General features: G+C 40.6%; 1 protein-coding gene across 1 annotated transcript in view; it reads left to right on the forward strand.

Moving 5' to 3' along the window:
- dok4 (docking protein 4) overlaps window positions 1–20,005 on the forward strand; it is a 56,780-nt gene that overhangs the window by 20,161 nt on the left and 16,614 nt on the right. Inside the window, exon 2 of the mRNA XM_036587098.1 lies at window positions 10,878–11,170. Coding sequence (XP_036442991.1) covers window positions 11,105–11,170 — 66 coding nt within the window. The 5' untranslated portion in view covers window positions 10,878–11,104. The remainder of the gene's footprint in view (window positions 1–10,877; window positions 11,171–20,005) is intronic.

Genomic DNA, 20,005 nt, shown 5'->3' on the forward strand with positions numbered 1-20,005 from the left:
ATGCTGTTTTTGTTAGCCCCACCAAAAGCAAATGAGAAACATCCTTTTCAGTTGTTCTTCAGTTGAACTTTTGATGGCAGTGGAAACAGTATAGTTTGAGTGATCAGTACACATTCTTTCATATGTCTCACTGTCTTTTCAAACTTTTTATGTCTCAGGGAACACGGTGTGAAGTATTGAAAAATGTGTGATATTAAAATTGAGTGTTATATTAAACATCCATCAGAAGTTTAATTGAAAAAAAAGGATAGAAATATGATAACCCACTGCTTAAAAACCTCTGGTCAGACCTGTCTGTGAACTGTCCAGGTATGATTGACCTCTTTCAGGGCAAGCCTGCATATGTAGAGATGGTGTTGTAGACCACCCCACTGTGTCCACTAACAGTGGGCTTCATTCTCCAGTATCTTCCTAAGTTTGTTCTGAAATTTGTTCTTGAGAAAGATCTTAAGAAAAAGTCTCTGTCAGATTCATGACGTGTTCTACAAGCACCTTTGTGCTCTTGAGTGTGTGTAGATTCTGTTCTTACCTAAGAACAAATCCCACATAGAGAACACTGGTGAACGACAGAATCTTCATAAAACTGCGTAAGTGGGTTTAAGAAGAAATTTCTTCTTAAGAACGTTTGGAGAACGAGGCTCATTATCTAGCTATGTGGTGATGTCTTTGATGTCGGATGTGCATTCAGACAGCGCTGGCATGATCGGTCGATTGAACAGACAGATAAACCACAAACAGATGGATGAGCCAGCTTTGTTAGCTGACTTTCATTAGTTTTAACGTGGTCACTAGCTTTCACTGATGTTGCCACATCAACCTTGGTAATACGTCCACAAGCACTGTCAAAGTGTAGGACTGCCCAGTTTAGACCGGGTAAATATATTGGCCATTTAGTGGAAACTGGAAAGTTATTTATAGCACAACTTTGTACATATCGTTACTGTCCAAAGGAAAATATGTATCTCCATAATAGGAGCTTTATAGGAGAAGACAAACACATTCTTAGCATTTAATGTAAGTTAATGTAAAGAGGTTTTATTCAAAGTTATTTTGGAGCGTTTCTACAAGTCCATTCCTAAAATGTTTACACAATGTAAAGCACAACTCCGTGTTCGAATGATGTAGAAAAATAAAAATCGACAAAAATTGAGATGTATGTGTTTTTCTGGACGGTGATGATATGTATTGTGTGCCCACGAGAGCAGAATTAAACTGACTAGAAAGAAAACACAGATTTTAGGTTCTATGGGGCTAAGTTCCCTTATTTTGCCCTTCAATGTTCTCGGTCAGGTTACCAGGAGAACGCTTCACTTTGCTTTTCTTACAGAAGACCAAAGAAACCGATAGATAATAAAAGGAGTGGTATAGAGAGAAAACAAAGGAAGGAAAAGTGCTTGTTGCATGGTTCATGCATCACAGCGCCCAGTCTCTCGTTCTCCTTGGGGAGTGATTAGCACAGCCAGTGTGATTCAGAGCAGATCGGGAGGATTCTGGATCTCCCAGGTATGTTGTTGCTTGCTGAACTAGTAACAGCCTCTGGAGACAGAACTGGGGTACAGATACGTTCTCCTGGGAGCACAGTCTTCCCATATTGATGTTAATTGGACGGGACGGCTGGAAAATCTTCACCATACTGTCCATTTCTTTGCCTAGATAACACTACAGACCGTATGAATATGAATGAACTGTTGATGCTGACTGAATGAGCTTGGCTTAGACAGTTGTTGTCATTACTCCTTTTCTCAGTTTCTCCATCTTCCCCTCTGTGTACATTTTCTCTCTTCCTTTTTTGCCCATTTCCTGGTGACACACTCTTAAGGGCTTTTCTCATGTTAGTTTTTTCCTCCTTTTTGGCTTTTTCCTTCCTGTTATCATCTTATGTGCCAGCTGCCGGTTGCCCCTTGTGTGCCAGCCAGCTGTCAGCCTCAGGGAAGCAGAGGAGGAGGAGGGAAGAGTCAGCCTGACAGGCAGCCTCCTCCTGTGGGTAATGGATGTCAGATAATACCCCCCAGACTCTTGAGGAAGAGGTTAGCTTTACCCTGGAATCTCATAAAGCGGAGGATGTTTAGCAGTCGGGAAGGAAAATTGTCTGACTGTATGGGAGGGAAGAGAGAGTCGAGGTGGAACCAGAGTAGAGGGAGCGCTTGGGATTGGAGCAGAAATGTGTAGATGAAACAGATTATTGGTTTTCTGGATTCTTGTGGTTTTGTTGTTGGTGTTTTTTTTAAATGCTTCATTTTGAGGCAGAGAGAGAGGCAGAGAGAAGTAGAGAGAGGCAGAGTGAGAGAGACAGAGAGAGACAGAGAGAGAGGCAGAGAGAGACAGATCTCTCTTCATCATCAGTGACACCCTGAAACTGCGGTGATTGACCTTTCACTCCCTTTGTTTCTGTCCTTTCCTCAGTTACACACACACACACACACACACACACACACACACACACACACACACACACACACACTCACACACACAAGCGAACCTTGGCACTTGACCGTCCAGCCTTCATCCGCTGTCCTGATCAATGACTGGAATGCTCTTTTATTTTCACCTTGCTGCTCCTCTGAGAGAATCCAAGTGAGAGGCCTCATTAAATCGACCTGAAGGTGACAATCAACCCATGGATTGTCCATCTGGAGCTTTTTCTCACTCTATTTCTCCTCCCAGGAGAGAACTACCAACTCCATCATGGACCATCAGATCTTGTGTCTGTCACTCTGAGTAGTACTGTGGAGATTGAATGTCTATTTACTCGTAACCTACAAGCCATTTATATCATGAAAATTGCCCACCCGTATGGTAGGTGGGAGTATGAATATGAAAGCATAAATATAAAGGTGTGACTTATTCAAGTGCATAGTTTGTACATATGATATTTTTGTTTACGAGTGTTTTACAGGTGTGTTGAAACGTGTACATGCAACCAGTAGGTGAGACGTGCTTATACCCCAAATGTAGAATTATTATTATAAATTATTTGAATGTGTCTCGAGTCTTACAAAAACAATGCTTTTTCTAGAAATGAGTGCAGTGCTGAGTTCTGAGTGTTTGTGCTTGGCTGTGTCTGTCTTAAGTTGGAAATTCCCACCTTGCAGTGTTAGCAGTTTCACTCTTTCAGGTGAGGACAAAGTCACTAAGCACTAGTACATGAACACTGTCTGCACTAGAATGTAAACTGGAAAAGCAGACTGATGTGTCATTTGCTGTTTTTAAAATGATCACTTTATAAAGAGTTTGCCAGTGTAATGTAATCCTAACCCTATTTGCCGATATGGAAGGTGTTTTTTAACACTCTCAAGGGAAAATGATCACATGATTCTGTGTAACGGTAGCAAACTGTGTACATTTGCATGAGTGTGTTACTGCATGAGCAGAAATCGTCTTGTCTGTTATGGTGCTAATAACAGTCCTGGAAGAACTGCTGCTAATTTAGACCTAGCTCGGGAGCTAACTAATCAGTTTTTAATATTTATTCATGGCATAGTCCAGGGTTGGGATGTAAGGGAATACAAGTATTGGGAATGCATATTCAGAATATAGAAAATAAGTGTCCATATTCAGTCCAAATTACATTTTGTGAAGGCAACATTGAAAATACAATTACCTTTTATACTTTTAGGAGAATACTTTTAGAATTGTTACCCACTAAAAAAATCCAGAAAAAAAAACATCAGTGCTTCACTATCTTAAAATCAGTGCACGGTGTGTAGCAAATATGCTTGTTACACACACTCTAAAGAGGACCTTAATTAATGGCTTTTTTTGCAAAGTTATAATTCTTAGTGTTACTGAGCTCTGCTAAAGCCTGAGTAGACTGATAAATCAATGCGATCGGTTATTAATCTCAGCGTTACTGAGCTCTGCTAAAGCCTGAGTAGACTGATAAATCAATGTGATCGGTTATTAATCTCAGTGTTACTGAGCTTTGCTAAAGCCTGAGTAGACTGATAAATCAATGCGATCGGTTATTAATCTCAGTGTTACTGAGCTCTGCTAAAGCCTGAGTAGACTGATAAATCAATGCGATCGGTTATTAATCTCAGCGTTACTGAGCTCTGCTAAAGCCTGAGTAGACTGATAAATCAATGTGATCAGTTATTAATCTCAGCGTTACTGAGCTCTGCTAAAGCCTGAGTAGACCGATAAATCATTGTGATGATCAGTTATTAATCTCAGTGTTACTGAGCTCCGCTAAAGCCTGAGTAGACTGATAAATCATTGTGATGATCAGTTATTAATCTCAGTGTTACTGAGCTCTGCTAAAGCCTGAGTAGACTGATAAATCAATGTGATCGGTTATTAATCTCAGCGTTACTGAGCTCTGCTAAAGCCTGAGTAGACTGATAAATCATTGTGATGATCAGTTATTAATCTCAGTGTTACTGAGCTCCGCTAAAGCCTGAGTAGACTGATAAATCAATGTGATCAGTTATTAATCTCAGTGTTACTGAGCTCTGCTAAAGCCTGAGTAGACTGATAAATCATTGTGATGATCAGTTATTAATCTCAGTGTTACTGAGCTCCGCTAAAGCCTGAGTAGACTGATAAATCAATGTGATCAGTTATTAATCTCAGTGTTACTGAGCTCTGCTAAAGCCTGAGTAGACTGATAAATCAATGTGATCGGTTATTAATCTCAGTGTTACTGAGCTCTGCTAAAGCCTGAGTAGACTGATAAATCAATGTGATCAGTTGTTAATCTCAGTGTTACTGAGCTCTGCTAAAGCCTGAGTAGACTGATAAATCAGTGTGATCGGTTATTAATCTCAGCGTTACTGAGCTCTGCTAAAGCCTGAGTAGACTGATAAATCGATGTGATCAGTTATTAATCTCAGTGTTACTGAGCTCTGCTAAAGCCTGAGTAGACTGATAAATCAATGTGATCAGTTATTAATCTCAGCATTATGAAACTCGGATGGCTGATCAAACCTCTGCTAGGATAATATGAGAGCAGCAATGAAATGAAGCAGGGAGTGAGAGACAAATACGATGTTTAGAATGTCAGAATTTCATTTAAATGACAAGTGAATTTTTCATGAAACACTTTAACAGAAGAATTACGGTAAGATAACTGTTTCTCCCATGTACTTTATTACGATATACTGTAAATGTAGTCTGAATATGTTACTTTCTTATGACAGTGTATTCAGTAATAAGCCATCAATACTTTTTCAAAATATTTTGCCCAACCCCGGGTATAGCAATGGACAGCATGTAAAAACTATGAAACAAATCCACAGAGAATAGAGATTTTATTTTATTTTAGATGATGATGATGATTATTATTATTAGTAGTAGGAGTAGTAGTTGTAGTAGTAGAAGTGTAGTGGTGGTGATGGTGGTGGTAATATGACATACATTCTGTACTATAGACACTTGCGTGACACACACACCATGCAGCCGATGGTTGAACATGGTCTTTTGCGTAGTCTTGTTGGTTGAAGCCAGTTGTGACTTTATTTATTTCCATCTAAAGGACGAAATTAGCTACTACTACCTACCGTCCTTCCAGATATTAGGCAGCCTCACTGGTCTTTGCCTCTCAACCTGTCCGTTCGCCTACACGGAAAGGCTGGGTCAAGAGTTCATTTGCTGCTGGAAGGGCTTAGTGCTCATTCTTCTGAAAGCACTGAGCAAAATGAGGGTGCTGTCTGAACTCTGAGTGGGAAAGGATAATGCTTCCTCTTCACAGACCTGTTACATCATCTCGGTCTCTGGGTGTCTGTGCGGTGTGATGCCGGCTGACAGTGAGCCTCGCAACCGCGGTCCGCAGAGGGAGGCTTTGTGTGTCTGTGTTTCCGTTATTAAACTGATGGGTCCGTTTGTTTCCACTGACAGACTTGAGGCAGAAATCTGCAATATAATGTTTCTGTCAGAGAATTGTAATGTGTGATACCTTCTCTTGCGCTTCAGTTGATTTCTTTTTAATCAGAAAGTGTTGTGTTCGTAGACCGTATTAGCGTGGTGAAGAACTCCGGACCTGGAGGCACAGTTTGATGATTTTCCTGCTCAAACACACCAACTCATTAGTTAATTACCATGTTTAGTTGCTGTGTTGGAGCACAGGAATCCACAAACTGTGCTGAACTCCAGCCCTTAGTTTCAAACCTTTGCTTTGTTGGAACAAAATATCAAATTAATTAGTTTGCAGTATTTAAGTGTGTAAAAAGTTAATAGGTGAAAACAGTTTTTGATATGTTTTCTTTGTCGCTTTCCCATTTTTCATCCTCGTTCTTCAAACCTTGGCTCATTTTATTCTGTCAGGGATTTGTACTGCCTAACCTTGGCTCAGGTCCTTGGGACATGCTGCAGTTCCCATGGTAACGCAAGGTACATTGAATAATACAGCACATTTTTCATCCATACCTCCTTGATTGACTAAAACCATGGTGCATTACTTTGCATGGTTTCCTCATAAAACAATATGCAGCCTTCATGGCTGGGTCTGAATGCAAAACTGTATGTAATATGGAGCATTTTGAGCAAAATCATAGTTTGTAAATAGTGAAAATTGTTTATATAGAAGGATGTATTCATTTAACAAAATTTTAACATTTTAACGCTGTTGTATATTGGAGCGCTTTATCAGACTTTGAGAAGGATGTTTATGTGCTATAGCCGCTCCAGTGCCAGAGACCCTCTGTTGGAATAGTGCGAAACTTCTCCTCCAGTGTGTGGTGGCCTTTAGCCAGCTGGCCGGAGACGTTAGAAGGAAGGAGAAACTTGCTGGTTGGAAAATGATTAAAAATATGCTTCTGAAAAGGTAATTTGGCCTTTAAGTTTTTTGGGCCCTCCTTATTCATAGAGATAGAAGCCTGGGGTAGTTAAAATGTATGTTCGACAGCTACCGTTACTTATGTAAAAAAGGTCAAAACAAAACTAAAGTGCAATACACTGGAAGCTAAGATATAATGTGACAGCGCCCGCACTGAGTGTTGCTGCTCCCCAGTTTCAGTTTCCACTTCCCAAACATTTATCCGGAGTGCTAGCCGTGCTAATGTTATTCCTCCTTTTAAACACGCGTTCAACACTCTCTCCACATTATTAACCATCACTATAATATTTTATCATTAACATTAACACAACGGTGATGAGAGGGGATGGTGAAAATCATGTCTGCAGTGTCTGGGATTTTTAAAATGCAGAGTTAGCAAACAAAAACCTCTCTGAAATCACTGTTTTGCAATGTAAATAACTAACATCATTATACTGGGAGCGAACTATGCTGCCTGACACAAATACAATATAAAAACAATAAAAACAGACAGTTAAAGCAGACGTTACAACACCACTGAGCTTGCCTTGAAGTTAGGACAGTATTTAGGAAATTTTCTCCAGTCAGGATGCTTCTGTGAAACTGTTTTCTTATCTGGAGTTATGATAAGATTATGAATTAAGAACTGTTGCTAATAGCTACAGTCCTAACAGAAGTTGTCATGGTGATTAAACAGATCAAGTTAGATTTCAGAGTTATGATGTTTTTGTATGATGCGGCTCTGGTCTTGTATGACTGGAAATAACTGCCTGGCGGTGTTGTGAAAATGGCAGTTGAGCGGACAGACTTTCCTAGGACTGGGCACAGCTTAGCTCAGGTACAGAATATTACTTATGAAGATATTGTTTTATGTCCAAATACATGTCTTTGAATCATGTCTGGGGGTTTGTGGCTGTCACTGCCGCTGAGTAAAACAAGAAGAACAATGGCAAGAACAGGAATGTTACGAGCCTAAACCTGTGAAGGAAGCAGAGTTCAAAGGACAAATGAACATGGCTTCATAATCACTGCTTGAAAAAGCCCAGTTATTACAATCTTTGGGCATAAAATCCAACCAGATGAAGATTTGCTATTTCAGCATCACTGGTTGCTGTTTATAGACTCTCTTTAACTGGTTTACGCTTTAACTGGATATATTCCGCCCTCATTAGAGCAGGCTGACCAAATTAGCAGAAAGCTAACAGGCTAACACTCTGATAATAAAAGACAAACTTTGAGTTCAAACCTTCACAGAAGGACTTACTTAAAAAATGAGACATACAAAGAAAAACGTGTTACATGCCTGTTATGAGCTTAAGATAAGAGCTGACATCTAAATGTCCCTTTTTTCACTAGGTGTCAATGACCTTCTGATTCTACCAGTATCTGAGCTTAGGACTGACTTTCTCTCTAACCTGTTGGTAGCTAGCGAAGATTCTTTCTCTGGATAGACAAAGCACTTTTTGTAAGTCGCTCTGGATAAGAGCGTCTGCTAAATGATGTAAATGTAAATGTAAATGTAAATGTAAATCCATAATTATGCCGAGCTAACCCTACTAGCTTGGTGCTAATATAACATACGAGGACCATCATCTTAGCACTAGTTAAAATTATGACATATGGCCTTTGTGGCTTTTATGGTTTTATGCCTGGACTTGACAGTGTGAACAAAATTATAAAGTTGAAATAAAAATAACTTTATTACCAACTCAGCAGCTGCTGTAAGCATAAACTGCGCACAAAAACATATGGAAAAGAGAATGAAGCTGAGATTTGCTCCTAATTTACCAGCTTCTTATGCAGATTTCTGTTCTACCTGATAACTGCTCCATCTTACAAAGAGGAACCACTTGGATGTTTTTTCAAAGAATTGAAGTTGAATGTGAAAATGGTTCCTTTTCATAGACTTAACACTGAGTTTAGCCGCATTATGTGAAATAGGCTGAATTGTCATCATATCACTGTAATATGTAGCTGCTCAAAAACTGGGTAACTGTTTAAGATGATATAATCTCTGCTGTATCCCTTTATCACCGGTTCTGATGCTCTCTTGGTTAAAATCGACTCCATCATTTCCAGTGGCAGAAGTCGAGTATTGGAGCCACTCCAGAAAGCCTGGAGTCGTGCATCACTGCTATTTACACTTTGCAGGAGGTTTTTTCCATACGCCACTCAAAGCATCATAGGGCACAGAAATAAGATACTTTTTTGCTTGTTTTCTTTTTTTAAATAAACTTTCAAATATTCAAACATTCTGATTCATCCCTAGTCTAACATAGAAAGTGCTTTACAAATACATTTGTATAGAACTGAATATTACAGGTAGAATACCGTAGGTTGACTGCTGTATCATAGGGTTACGTGTTGGGCTTTTGGTGGTCTGTATACTGGGAAATTGTTATTTGCAGTGTTTGCAACATCTTTGGAGGTAGATTACGTGGCCAGCATGTGACCAAGCAACATGGTAAACAATGTATTTTTAAGGCCTGGTGATGAGGCAGTGCAGGCCCATCATCAGCCAGACGGTTAGCAGAGACAGCTCTGTCTGTGCCCAGCTCTCAGCTCTGTGTCAATACCAGCACTTAACAATGAAAACAGATGTTCAAGGCTTGTTCCTGCTCAATCCCCCTCCCTGCTAGTAGTGCTGCCCGTGTCTTAACAAGCTGTTTATAGCTGGTGCAGTAGGGGGCTGGGTGGGATTTTCTGGCGTCTGTATTGATTAGTTACCTGTTACCTCGGCTGAAACCTGGCACCCTCAGCCACAATTGTTTCCCTTCCGTAGTAAATAAGGTTGCAATGTGTGCCCTAAGAAGCAGTGTGAGCTAGTTTTTAAGTGTTAATTCAAGTGTTATTATCAAGAGTCAGTTCTTCAAGGCAGAGATTTCTAAGGCTTTTCTGGCTTGTGTTTCTCAGACATTGTATTTGGGTAGCTGGTCTGTATCTGATGTATGTTTTATTCACACAAGAAGTTCTTATTACATTGTGACGCAGGCAAGACGTCTTGCAGATCGCACAGTGAATCCATTGCATCTTACTATGGTGTGTAGGCAGGTTCAGTTTTCTCTTAAGAGCTTTTATGTCTATTTCAAGAGCTCACGGTGAACTCCTAGTAATTACATCATTCACCTCACCATGAATATGTCCTTACAGCCAGCCCACGACTTTATGCTAAACTCCTTTCATTTCAGTAGGAAAAGGCTTGTTTTGGTGACATGGAAACCATATATCTGCACTAAATTTCACTGATCTTGAACACAAATGTGTTTTATCTCCTTCCTCCCTTAAGCAAGCCACTTTTTAAAACCAACAGTGCCGAGAACGATTAGCCCAGCTCTGTCCTGGCTAATGAGCTGCTTGTTAAAGTTTAATGTCTGCGTTCCACTGCAGTCAGGAAATTTTGCCTCTCTCTGTCTCTCTCTCTCTCTCTCTGTCTCCCTCTGTCTGTCTCTCTCTCTCTCTGTCTCTCTCACAAACCTTCTCTAGTTGAAATGGAGAAATGTGACGGGCAAGAGAATAGGGATGATATAATTATTCAGATGTGGAGGACCTTCCTCAGCTTGCTTAAGGGCTTCAGTTTAGCTTCAAAGATTTGTGCTGTATGTTTAGTGCTATCACTATATATAACCACTTATGGTACTTTACCAGAAGTAAATGAATGCTTTATGTTTGGTCCCTCCCAGTATGTTCAAGCAGCTCTGCTCCAATCACAGTCTCAATGATTATTATCGGTGGGTGATTTCTTTTTCACCACAGAACAATCGACCAATCATTTAGTGTTAAATTTTTAAATATTTGCTAAGTGTATTGTACAGCTGAGGTGGTCTTGTCTTGTGAACCAATTGGGTAAGAATTTGCTCTAAAACGACTAGAATTTGTTCACTTTTGCCATGTTTTCTTGGAAGTCTGGCACAAATACCTGAAGAAGTCAGGTTCTAGTAACCCAAAAAAGATATGCCTGGTCAGTGAAATCACATGATAGGCAAGCCTCGTGCCCTGAAAGACAGTGTCTGGCAAGTCAATGAATAATCTATGGTCATGTTGCATGCCTGCACGGGCAACCTCCATTCTCCAGGAATAGAGCATCAATAATAGATGTTCTCCTTTTTTTCCTCTCGTTCCTTTGCAGAGATCATGCTGGAGCGATGAGAGACCCAGGACCCCAGATGAACTGAGGGCTTCGTTTCTTCAGCAGGTGAGATCACATATCTGGGAGAGCAAGAACTGAGTGAGGACTGAAGCAGGAGAAGGAGTGAGAGAGTGAAAGGAGGTGTTTGGTTGGAACGGCAGACGGAGGGAACAGAAGGGCTGGATGCCAGCGTCCATCGGCTCCAGCAGCTCCCAGGTGCCTCAGAGATGGCCTCCAACTTCAATGACATTGTCAAGCAGGGCTACGTCCGAATGCGGAGCAGGAAGCTGGGGGTGAGTGGAGGCAACAAAATTTTATCTTGATCAAAATGATCATTATGATGATTGTAGTTTATCATGATGTCTATCCTTTGATATATAAACCAGGGCCTCCTACTAGTCTTTGTTAGCAGTGAGCAGTTATGTTCCCTAGTTTTGTTAACATACAGGGACTATGTATTAGTTTAATCAGCGTTATGTCCGACATTTTGAACTCCACCTTAAATATTTTTTGGACAGTTTCTTCTTTATGCATTTTGGTTTAGTTATAGCTCTTTACTTGTGAAGTCAGTGTTCATTTTTGAAAAGCCAAAGCACTGATTAACTACAAGCACCTGGTGATGTGATTGGCAGTGGGGCCTTTATGGCACATTTCAGTGCTGGAGTAAAGTGAGGCTGTGAGGCTGTGAAAATGTGTTATTTATAAGTTTCGTGAAATGTGGTCACAGGTAGTTTCATACTGTTTCATTATATTTTTCTTTGTAGTAAGTCAAGCCTCACACAGTCACGAACTTCCTTCTAACCAATATTTTGCCAGAAACAGAACTGTTTTTCCCTGCTGAGAGGTTTGTCAACAGATAAAGGAGGTGCAGAAGGTTAAATGGTCTGCAAAGCAGGCATTTAACCTCACTTTTAGCTCTGAGACCTCATTACGACTTTACATTCCACCTCTGCCAGAAATGTCAGCCTTCAGCTCTGCACCACCTGCCTGTAGCTCCTGTAACACCAGTGCATGCACATTTGCTGTACTGCCGCAGTCTTACTGTTGTTATTGTTTTAAGGTTGTTAAATAAGGTTTCTTTTGTTTGTAATATTCCTGTCATGTTTGTATTGTATTATTTTTTGCATTTTTCCTAATTTCCTCATGTCCAGTTCCACTCGGTAGATAGGTCTCCTCCAATCACACGATTCTGCTTCCGGACACGGAAGGCTGTGGCATCGCCAGCTATCAGGTTTGCGATCTAGATGTAAAGAGTTAGCTAGTGAGCTTGTATATTATTTGCCCCAACAGAAAAAGCAAAACTCAACACTGTCCTTAGCATAAAGGGGCAACTTCTACCATCCCCTGATACTAGCACAGTTTCTGACTTGCACGCTTGCTACTGAGTAACTCTTGGTAACGGGCCAGCAGATAGAACTTATCTGAAGCAAGCAACGTGTCAGCAGTGTGGGATTATTTCTTGAGTGAGACCAGCAAGAGTGAAAATGCTTGTTGCAAAATTTATGTAGCGCTTTTTACAAAAGGTGTTGTCACAAAGCAGCTTTACAGAAAAATCCGGGTCCGAGCCCCCATGAGCGTCGCCAGTGGAGACAGTGGCAAGGAAAAACTCCCTAAGAGCAAAAGGAAGAAAGGAAGGAACCAAGACTCAGAAGGGGAACCCATCCTCCTCTGGACCACACCGGATAGCAAACAACATTAGAATAAAATATTAGAATACAAAACAGGGAAAAACAGGTGGAGCAATGGTTAATTAGATAGTTTGAGTCTGAGCAGCAGCAGCAGGAGGGTCAGTTCATGAAGGTGAGGTTTGCCCAGCGATGTACAGCGAGAAACTCCATGGTGGTCAAACCGGTCCAGAAGGCTGGCGAGCAGTGGGCACCCGATCAAGGCAGAAGCAACAGCATCAGATGCACAGGATGGTCAGCTGATAACCTACCGTCATTAGTCAATGATTAATGGTTAACTGACAAGCCTGAAATCAAGGACGTATCCCATTGAAATATTACTTATAAAAATCCAGTTGTGAAATCTAATATGTGGCCATTGTAAAATACTTGACATGTTAAATACTGAGTTCTTCTTTAATGCCACCAGCCCAAGTTTAAAACAAACATAAATACCATGACTGGGATTAAAACATAAATGCCATGTCTGGGGGCTCGTTTTGGCTCAGTAGCTCTGGAAAGCTGTCACCACTATAGAGCTCATTTTGTGCCAAAAGTTTCGAATTACAAAGTAATAAAATCCACAAGCAAAATGTTAAGTATCAAAATTCATACTTATTTTTTCAGAAAAACTACTACTCATTTCACTCATTTTGAAATAATTATATTCCTCATTTTGAAAGTCATTGCTTATGTTTTTTACTTGCCAATTTTGTTGATACTTTTTTTTTGCATTCATCTGCACAGTCTATTGGTCAATTGTTTTGGAGTGACATAATGACATCTGTCATTATGATGTTTTTCGTCTTCTGTTTAGGTTATTAATGTGACACTTATTTAAGGTCTTATGTTGCCCTGCATAAAACAATATGAGCATTGAATCACAAAGTTGTTGAATGAAGCTGTACCACCTTTCGGGTTTGTACGTAGCTGTGACCTCTAAGGCTAACTAGGCTGGCCATACAGTGATAGAAAAATGGAATTAAATAGCTTGAATATCTAACATTAAACTGCTGTGCTGAAATAGGAAGCTGGTTTCAGATGCTGACATAGAAGCTTTCATAAATCTTAGAACGTGATGGCCAAGCATGACATCTTGACTTCACTCCATATTGTAGTGATGAAACATGACTGTCTATCTCATGGCTGTATTAAGTCACTGCTGGCAGCAATTCATTTAACAGCTGACTGATACACTTATATATATATATATATATATATATATATATATATATTGTACCCAGGGAGACAAATTACCTTGAAATCGTGGTACATTAATCATTTTAAAGGAATATGACAAACTTTGTTTATAACGTTGGACATGCCAGTGCAATCTCTCATTATTTGTATTTGCAATGTTTCTGACGTTTTGATGCTTAACATTTTGCTAGAGGATTTTATTTTATTTATTGTTATTGTTGGAGTTTTTCTTCTTCTTCTTCTTCTTCTTTTTTTTCTCCGATAAAACGAATCGCCCGGCCAAACCATAAGTCCTAGAGACATGAAACATGGTCAATGGGTAGTAGTCCCTCCCACTACTCAGGTGCGCGACATGAGCCCAATCGGCCTAAAGGTGGTGCTATTATGCAACACAACACGTTTGGCCCTTTAACTCCTTCCCCAGATTTTTGACAGACATTTTTTTCCTGATTTCTTAGGTCCAACAAAACAACTTTGTAATTTGGACCATTAAGCTTCGCCCACTTAGATTTTGAGCTAATTTGTCCTACAGTTTTCATCCTATCCTCATGTTTTTGGTGTCAAAAATTCAGCATAGCCTAAACCTCAATAATTATCCAGCACATTTTCGATTTTGTAAACAATATGGCTGCCATATGCAAATTAATCCCTCTGGAAAAATCAAAATAATTCTTATTTAATTGAAAAATCTGTAACTCGAGAATCCTTCACCCAAAAAATAAGCTTTCAGCAGCCATTTGACAGGCTTACTATTGGCCAATCCTCATGATACTTGATGGCTGTCTCTATCTCACCACCTTCTAATAACCTGCGAAGTTCCAAAATATTTGGCCTCTGGGGGGCGCTATTACTGAAAATCAAGTATATCTTGTACAGATTGTCATTTTTGGTTAAATAACTTAGATGCCCTCATGCAGTGCGGTCTTCCAAACACTTCTGTTATTATAAGTCTATTTAAATTAGCACTTTTCGAACTAGTCTGTGGAATGTGAAGCTACCTTCACAAAACTGGTCTAGAAATACTCTGTAGCCTCTCTAGGTATTTAATTATCCAGCATATTTTCCATTTTTTCCTCATTATGGTCTTGCTTCAGCAATAGCTCATCAGTCATTGGTCCGATCATCTCAAAATTGTGAATATATCTATAAATTGAGACTCTGATATGGCTTGAAAAATTTGATCCTGATTGGCCAATAGGGGGCGCTTTAGCACTCAAAAACACCTAAAATCTTTAAAAATGTTGTTACAACAATATTACAAAGTCTACAGATAAATAACAGGTGTCTTTGATTCAGTTCACTGATCTGAATAACTTCATGATTACATGTTATGACATAAATTGTACTTCTTCTCTGAATTATTCATTTAAAGACTACAGCTTATTATACCAAGGTCAAAAGGTCAATCTGAATAAACCTCGGTGGACATCTTTGATGAATGTCCCCTGACCAATTTTCATAATATGTGGACACCTTTGGACCAAGTCTGACCCACTTTCACTGAGGTCCTTTATGCTAAAAGGGCCCTTATGTGTTCATTGTGTCTGTTTATGTCATGCTTATCAAAGCCTTTAACATGGAGAAACAAAATACTTTGCAAACACAACAAAGACAGAAATGTTTACCATTATTCAAATATTTCTTCAAACCTTTGTAGATCAGTAAATTGAAATATAAACATATATTAGGTTTAAAGCCCCCTGCTCCTAGTTCATGACAAATGAAGGCCTGTTGAGGAACTCAGACCTTTTTTCAGCCTCTCTGCCTCGAAGGCCCAAACTGCATTAGGCCTTATTAGGCCTTTTGGCTCAAAGTGCATGAGAGCTTCTTGGGCTTATGTGTGCTTGGACCCGCTCATTGCCGCTTGTGGCTATATTTTTATTTGATTTTATCATTTGTGGATGTTTGCTTTCGAGGTGGTACATCATTTGGTACATCGCTATCATCCCAAACACCATTATTCTTAGCTATGCTCTTTATTTATTAGCACGCCTGTCTATCTAGGGCTACCTACCTATTGTGCCCTCATGTAGTTGAAAAACCTTTAAAAATCCACCTATTCAAGTATGAATGATCGTTTAATGGAAAGTAATTGAAATGTTTTGTTTTTTTTTATTTTTTACTGAAAGGATCAGTTGAACAGTTGTTTTTCGGTTAATGGTTAATCATTACATCCTTACAATGGAGGTCATTAAATATGTAAAGTGCAATACAATGGTCGGTCACAGAAGGTTAAAGAAAACGGTCTTCAAATGGTCCCCATACAATGGCAATGAACCAGAATAACTGGCCACTTCTTAGCAGCTCTGAGGTCAGTGAACGCTCCATGCTGATGCCTGAGCTGCCGTGCATGCTTAAGGTCAACTCTGGTCTGTTAGTCAGCAGGATTGTGGTTACCGTGGCAGCAGAAGGGCTGTGACACAAAGCTCCCTCTGGGAGAACAGCAGCGGATTACCTGAGAGGAGTTCTCTCTCCATCCTTTCATTTAGCACCTTCTCCTCCTTGTTCCTTCTTTCTCTTATATTCTCTCTCTCTCTCTCTCTCTCTCTCTCTCTCTCTCTCTCTCTATCACACAAATATTGTCTGTCTTTTTCTCTTTCTCGTGTCTTAATTCTATTTCACCCAAACGTCCATCTTTGTGTGTGTGTGTGTGTGTGTGTGTGTGTGTGCATGTGTCTTCACCTCACTCCTCCAGCTTCATTGACTAAAATTGGATGCTGTTGGTTTTCTCGCATTGTTTAACGAATGGCTTTCCTAATTGTAAGTCAATTTCCCTCGGCTGTTTAATATTATGCTCTTGCACGTAATACGAGCCCAATATCATAAATCCCTGCTTATGTGGGGCTAATGCTATTTACATCCCAACTGCTGCCGTTCCTCTGGCTTGGCAGAGGCACACGGCGTGTGGTGGCATTTGCATTTCAGTCTGAGCTGTGACAAAGCCATGCGTCTCTGTCGGCTGTGGAACTTGCCTCCGAGGAAAGGAAGGAATGCATTCCCTGCAAGACCACTGCTTCGTCTCCTCGATGGAAGGCTTGCCAGATCGCATTTTTTATTTTAGCTGTAGTGACCGCTGATAGAGTGATTGTTGACATTTTGCGAGTGATTTTAGCGAGACTCACTCTCGTGAGGACATTTTAATGTTTGTTTTGTTAGTGAATGAAGAAGCGAGATAAAAGAAGAGGTCCAAGAGGGTTTGATTGACAGGTTAGAATTTCTCTATGGATTTGGACCTGGCCTTCTGTATGAAACATGCAGCAGTCTGGTTGATGCTTTAAAGGGTCCATGTTCTACATTTTTCCTTGTATTTGATTTTTTGATCCCTTTATAACGGTGTGGTTTTATGTACAGTCATAATCCATTTTATATGGATTATATATTTCCAACCTCTCTTTGTCCCTTAAGATTTAAAGGTCTATGTCGTAAACTTTTCTTGTATTTTTTATATATCTTAGAATTATAGACAAGACTGATATACAGTAATATTCAAAGGTTTGGACGTGCCTGGTAAAATTACGTCTTGTTGACATGTCTTCTTGTTTTCTGCATGAAAATAATTTAGCATATCCTCCACAGGGAACACACTTCGGCACATTTTAATGCAAAGTTACTGTTTATCTGCTGATTTTAACATATTGGGATGGAAAAAGTAAACCATAGAATGTGGCCTGTGTGCATTTTTATGGCGCATTTAACATGTTATACTTTATTTTTTCCCCAAAATGTTAGATTCAGCAAATGAATAGAAATGTTTGTTTTTTTTTTTATTTAAATAATATTAACTTATTTTTATGTAATCAACAAAACATGTAATTTCACCAAGGATATGTCTGCACTTATACGACTGCAATTAAGTGACCTCAGTTCTGACTGGCAGCTCTGTATTATATCTCACTTTAGTTTTCATGACAGTGAAAAAAATGAATTAATAACTGCCTGTTTTTTAGTTTCCACATTTGAACTGTATGGACTGAGGAGTGAACAGTATGTTTTGAAACTTTGTCAGTGTTTACATACTACGTCAGACTTCAAAACTTTCAAAAAAGTGAGGAAGAACTTAATTTTTCTTGATTTGGGCCCTTAACTTTACAAAAAAGACACACAGCACAGACTCTTGTCTGGCTCGTCTCTTCAGCTGTAGATGTTGTCACCTGCTGTCTGTGCCGCAGCTCATGCCCTGCAGACACTGCCTTCAAGCAGCTGTGCATGTCTCCTTGGCCACACGAACACACACACACACACACACACACACACACGCACACACACACATACAAACACACACACATACAAACACACACACACACACCATTTCTAGCGTTCCAGACCACTGATCTGTCTCTATCCCGCTCCCCCTTTCTTTCTCCCTTTCACCTCACTCACCCAGCTTCCCACAAGACCCTGAAGGAGCTAATTAACCACCCTGTATGCCTCTCTATCTCTCCTCCTCTCTCTCCCTCTGTCCACCCGTCCATCCTCCCCCCAAGCCCCCCGGCTCACTTAGAGACGAAGAGCCCCAATCAGTCTAATCAGAGAGCTGCTTAGCATTCCGTTCCCGAACTGACGGCCCCCGTATCGCTGGACTCTAACGCCACTGCGGAGCGGCCCTAATTGCTCCTCCGCTACCCTCCTTCAACGCATTGGTTTTCGTAAGCAGCGCGACAGCAGGCACACAAATGAGGAAGCAGGCCAAAGGCAAATCAAAGAAGGATTCAACAGGATGAAGACAAAAGATTTGTGTTTTCTATTAAAGTCCTGAGCCAGAAACGAGATTGTCTTTATTAGTGAGATTCTGTTTTGTACACTGCTAACCTGCAGCCGCAATTCAGTGGCCAGGGCTCAGGCTGGTGACATCTGGGGATCAAGATTGTGCCAGTGAGTTTTAAATCGCAGATAAAGCCCAATTTGTCCTTTGCGGCTTTAGCATACGCAGCTGGGCTTTGCGGCATTTTAAATTTGATTTTGACTGACGTTAATTGATTTCTGTCGTTTTGCTGTAGGACAGCTTTAAGCTGACTGGGCCTCGTTATAATGGTCCTGTAACTCTGAGACAACTCCAAGACGCCTAGCGGAGCCAAAGCCTCGGGGGAGGATCGGATGAGGGTTCAAAAAGCTGAAAACGGGCCAAAATGAAATCCAATTGTGAGGCAAAGCGTCTCTGCCCGCTTATTAAACACGTCAGTGGCATGGTGCTTTCTCGGTCTGCTTCAGTCGTCTCCTCTGTAGGTTCTCTGTTCTTTCATTCAGCTCATATTTAGCACTATAACCCACTTTGTTCCTTCATTACCTGCTGTGTTATCACTCATTAGCTCGCACTTAGGGCTACAGGTGTTTAACTGCTGAGTCCCTTCCATGCTGGCTGTGTGTGTCTGTAACCTTGTCACCGCTGCGTGAACCTGCCGGTGTTATGTAGCTGACTAATCCTGTTGTTGGAGTCGGCTGGCCCAAACCTGACTGTGGTAGCAATGCCCCCTCCAGGGAGGGGATTACTGTAACATTCAACATGGCTGAGGCAGAACTGCCAGTTGGGCTGCATATAGTGGAAAAGGAAACGATTGCCTGTCACTTATATTTCTGTGGGCGTTAATCGTTGCACTAAACTTCTAACTCAGAGTGAAGTCACACAAAGCAGGTGATGGAACCTGTAAAACAAGGCACCCCTGATCAATCAGCTCAATCTGCCGAGCTCTCGCTTGCTCGCTCTTCCTCTCCGTCTCCTTCGCTCACTTCCCTCCTTCTCTCTGGTGACACACAGCCTGTTTACAGGGGATTAGCTGAACCTCCGGGGATGAAATTATGCAAACAAGGAATCCATCTTCTACCTGCTCTGTAAACAGTGTTCCTTGAACTTTCCACTCCTTACTGCTATAAAACACCACTCGACATTTATACTACATCAGTATTTTTAGCACGCAGTCCGTAGCTCGCCTTCTGCTACTCTCACAAACCAAGGCTGATGCTGTTCTGTACACTGTGCAGTTTTAGCTCATTTTTAAGCGTGATTTGGTTGTCACTGACTACATTTCACGATCAGGCCGAATTTCAGCTCCGCTGGTCATTGTTCGATGTGCAGTGTGAGGAGGGTAGCGATGTCTGATTACCCAAACAGTCGGACGATTAGATGTGTTTGTCATGTCAGAAATTGTCTTGCAGTTTGAGCCGTCACACGCAAACCACACACACAATCACAAACACTACTCCTACACAGATGAGCACACTTACGCTGCATTTACATGCTGGTGGTAGACGGGCGATGGCAAACTGGAT

Source organism: Colossoma macropomum, unplaced genomic scaffold, assembly GCF_904425465.1.
Source record: "Colossoma macropomum unplaced genomic scaffold, Colossoma_macropomum, whole genome shotgun sequence".
Classification (NCBI taxonomy): Eukaryota; Metazoa; Chordata; class Actinopteri; order Characiformes; family Serrasalmidae; genus Colossoma; species Colossoma macropomum.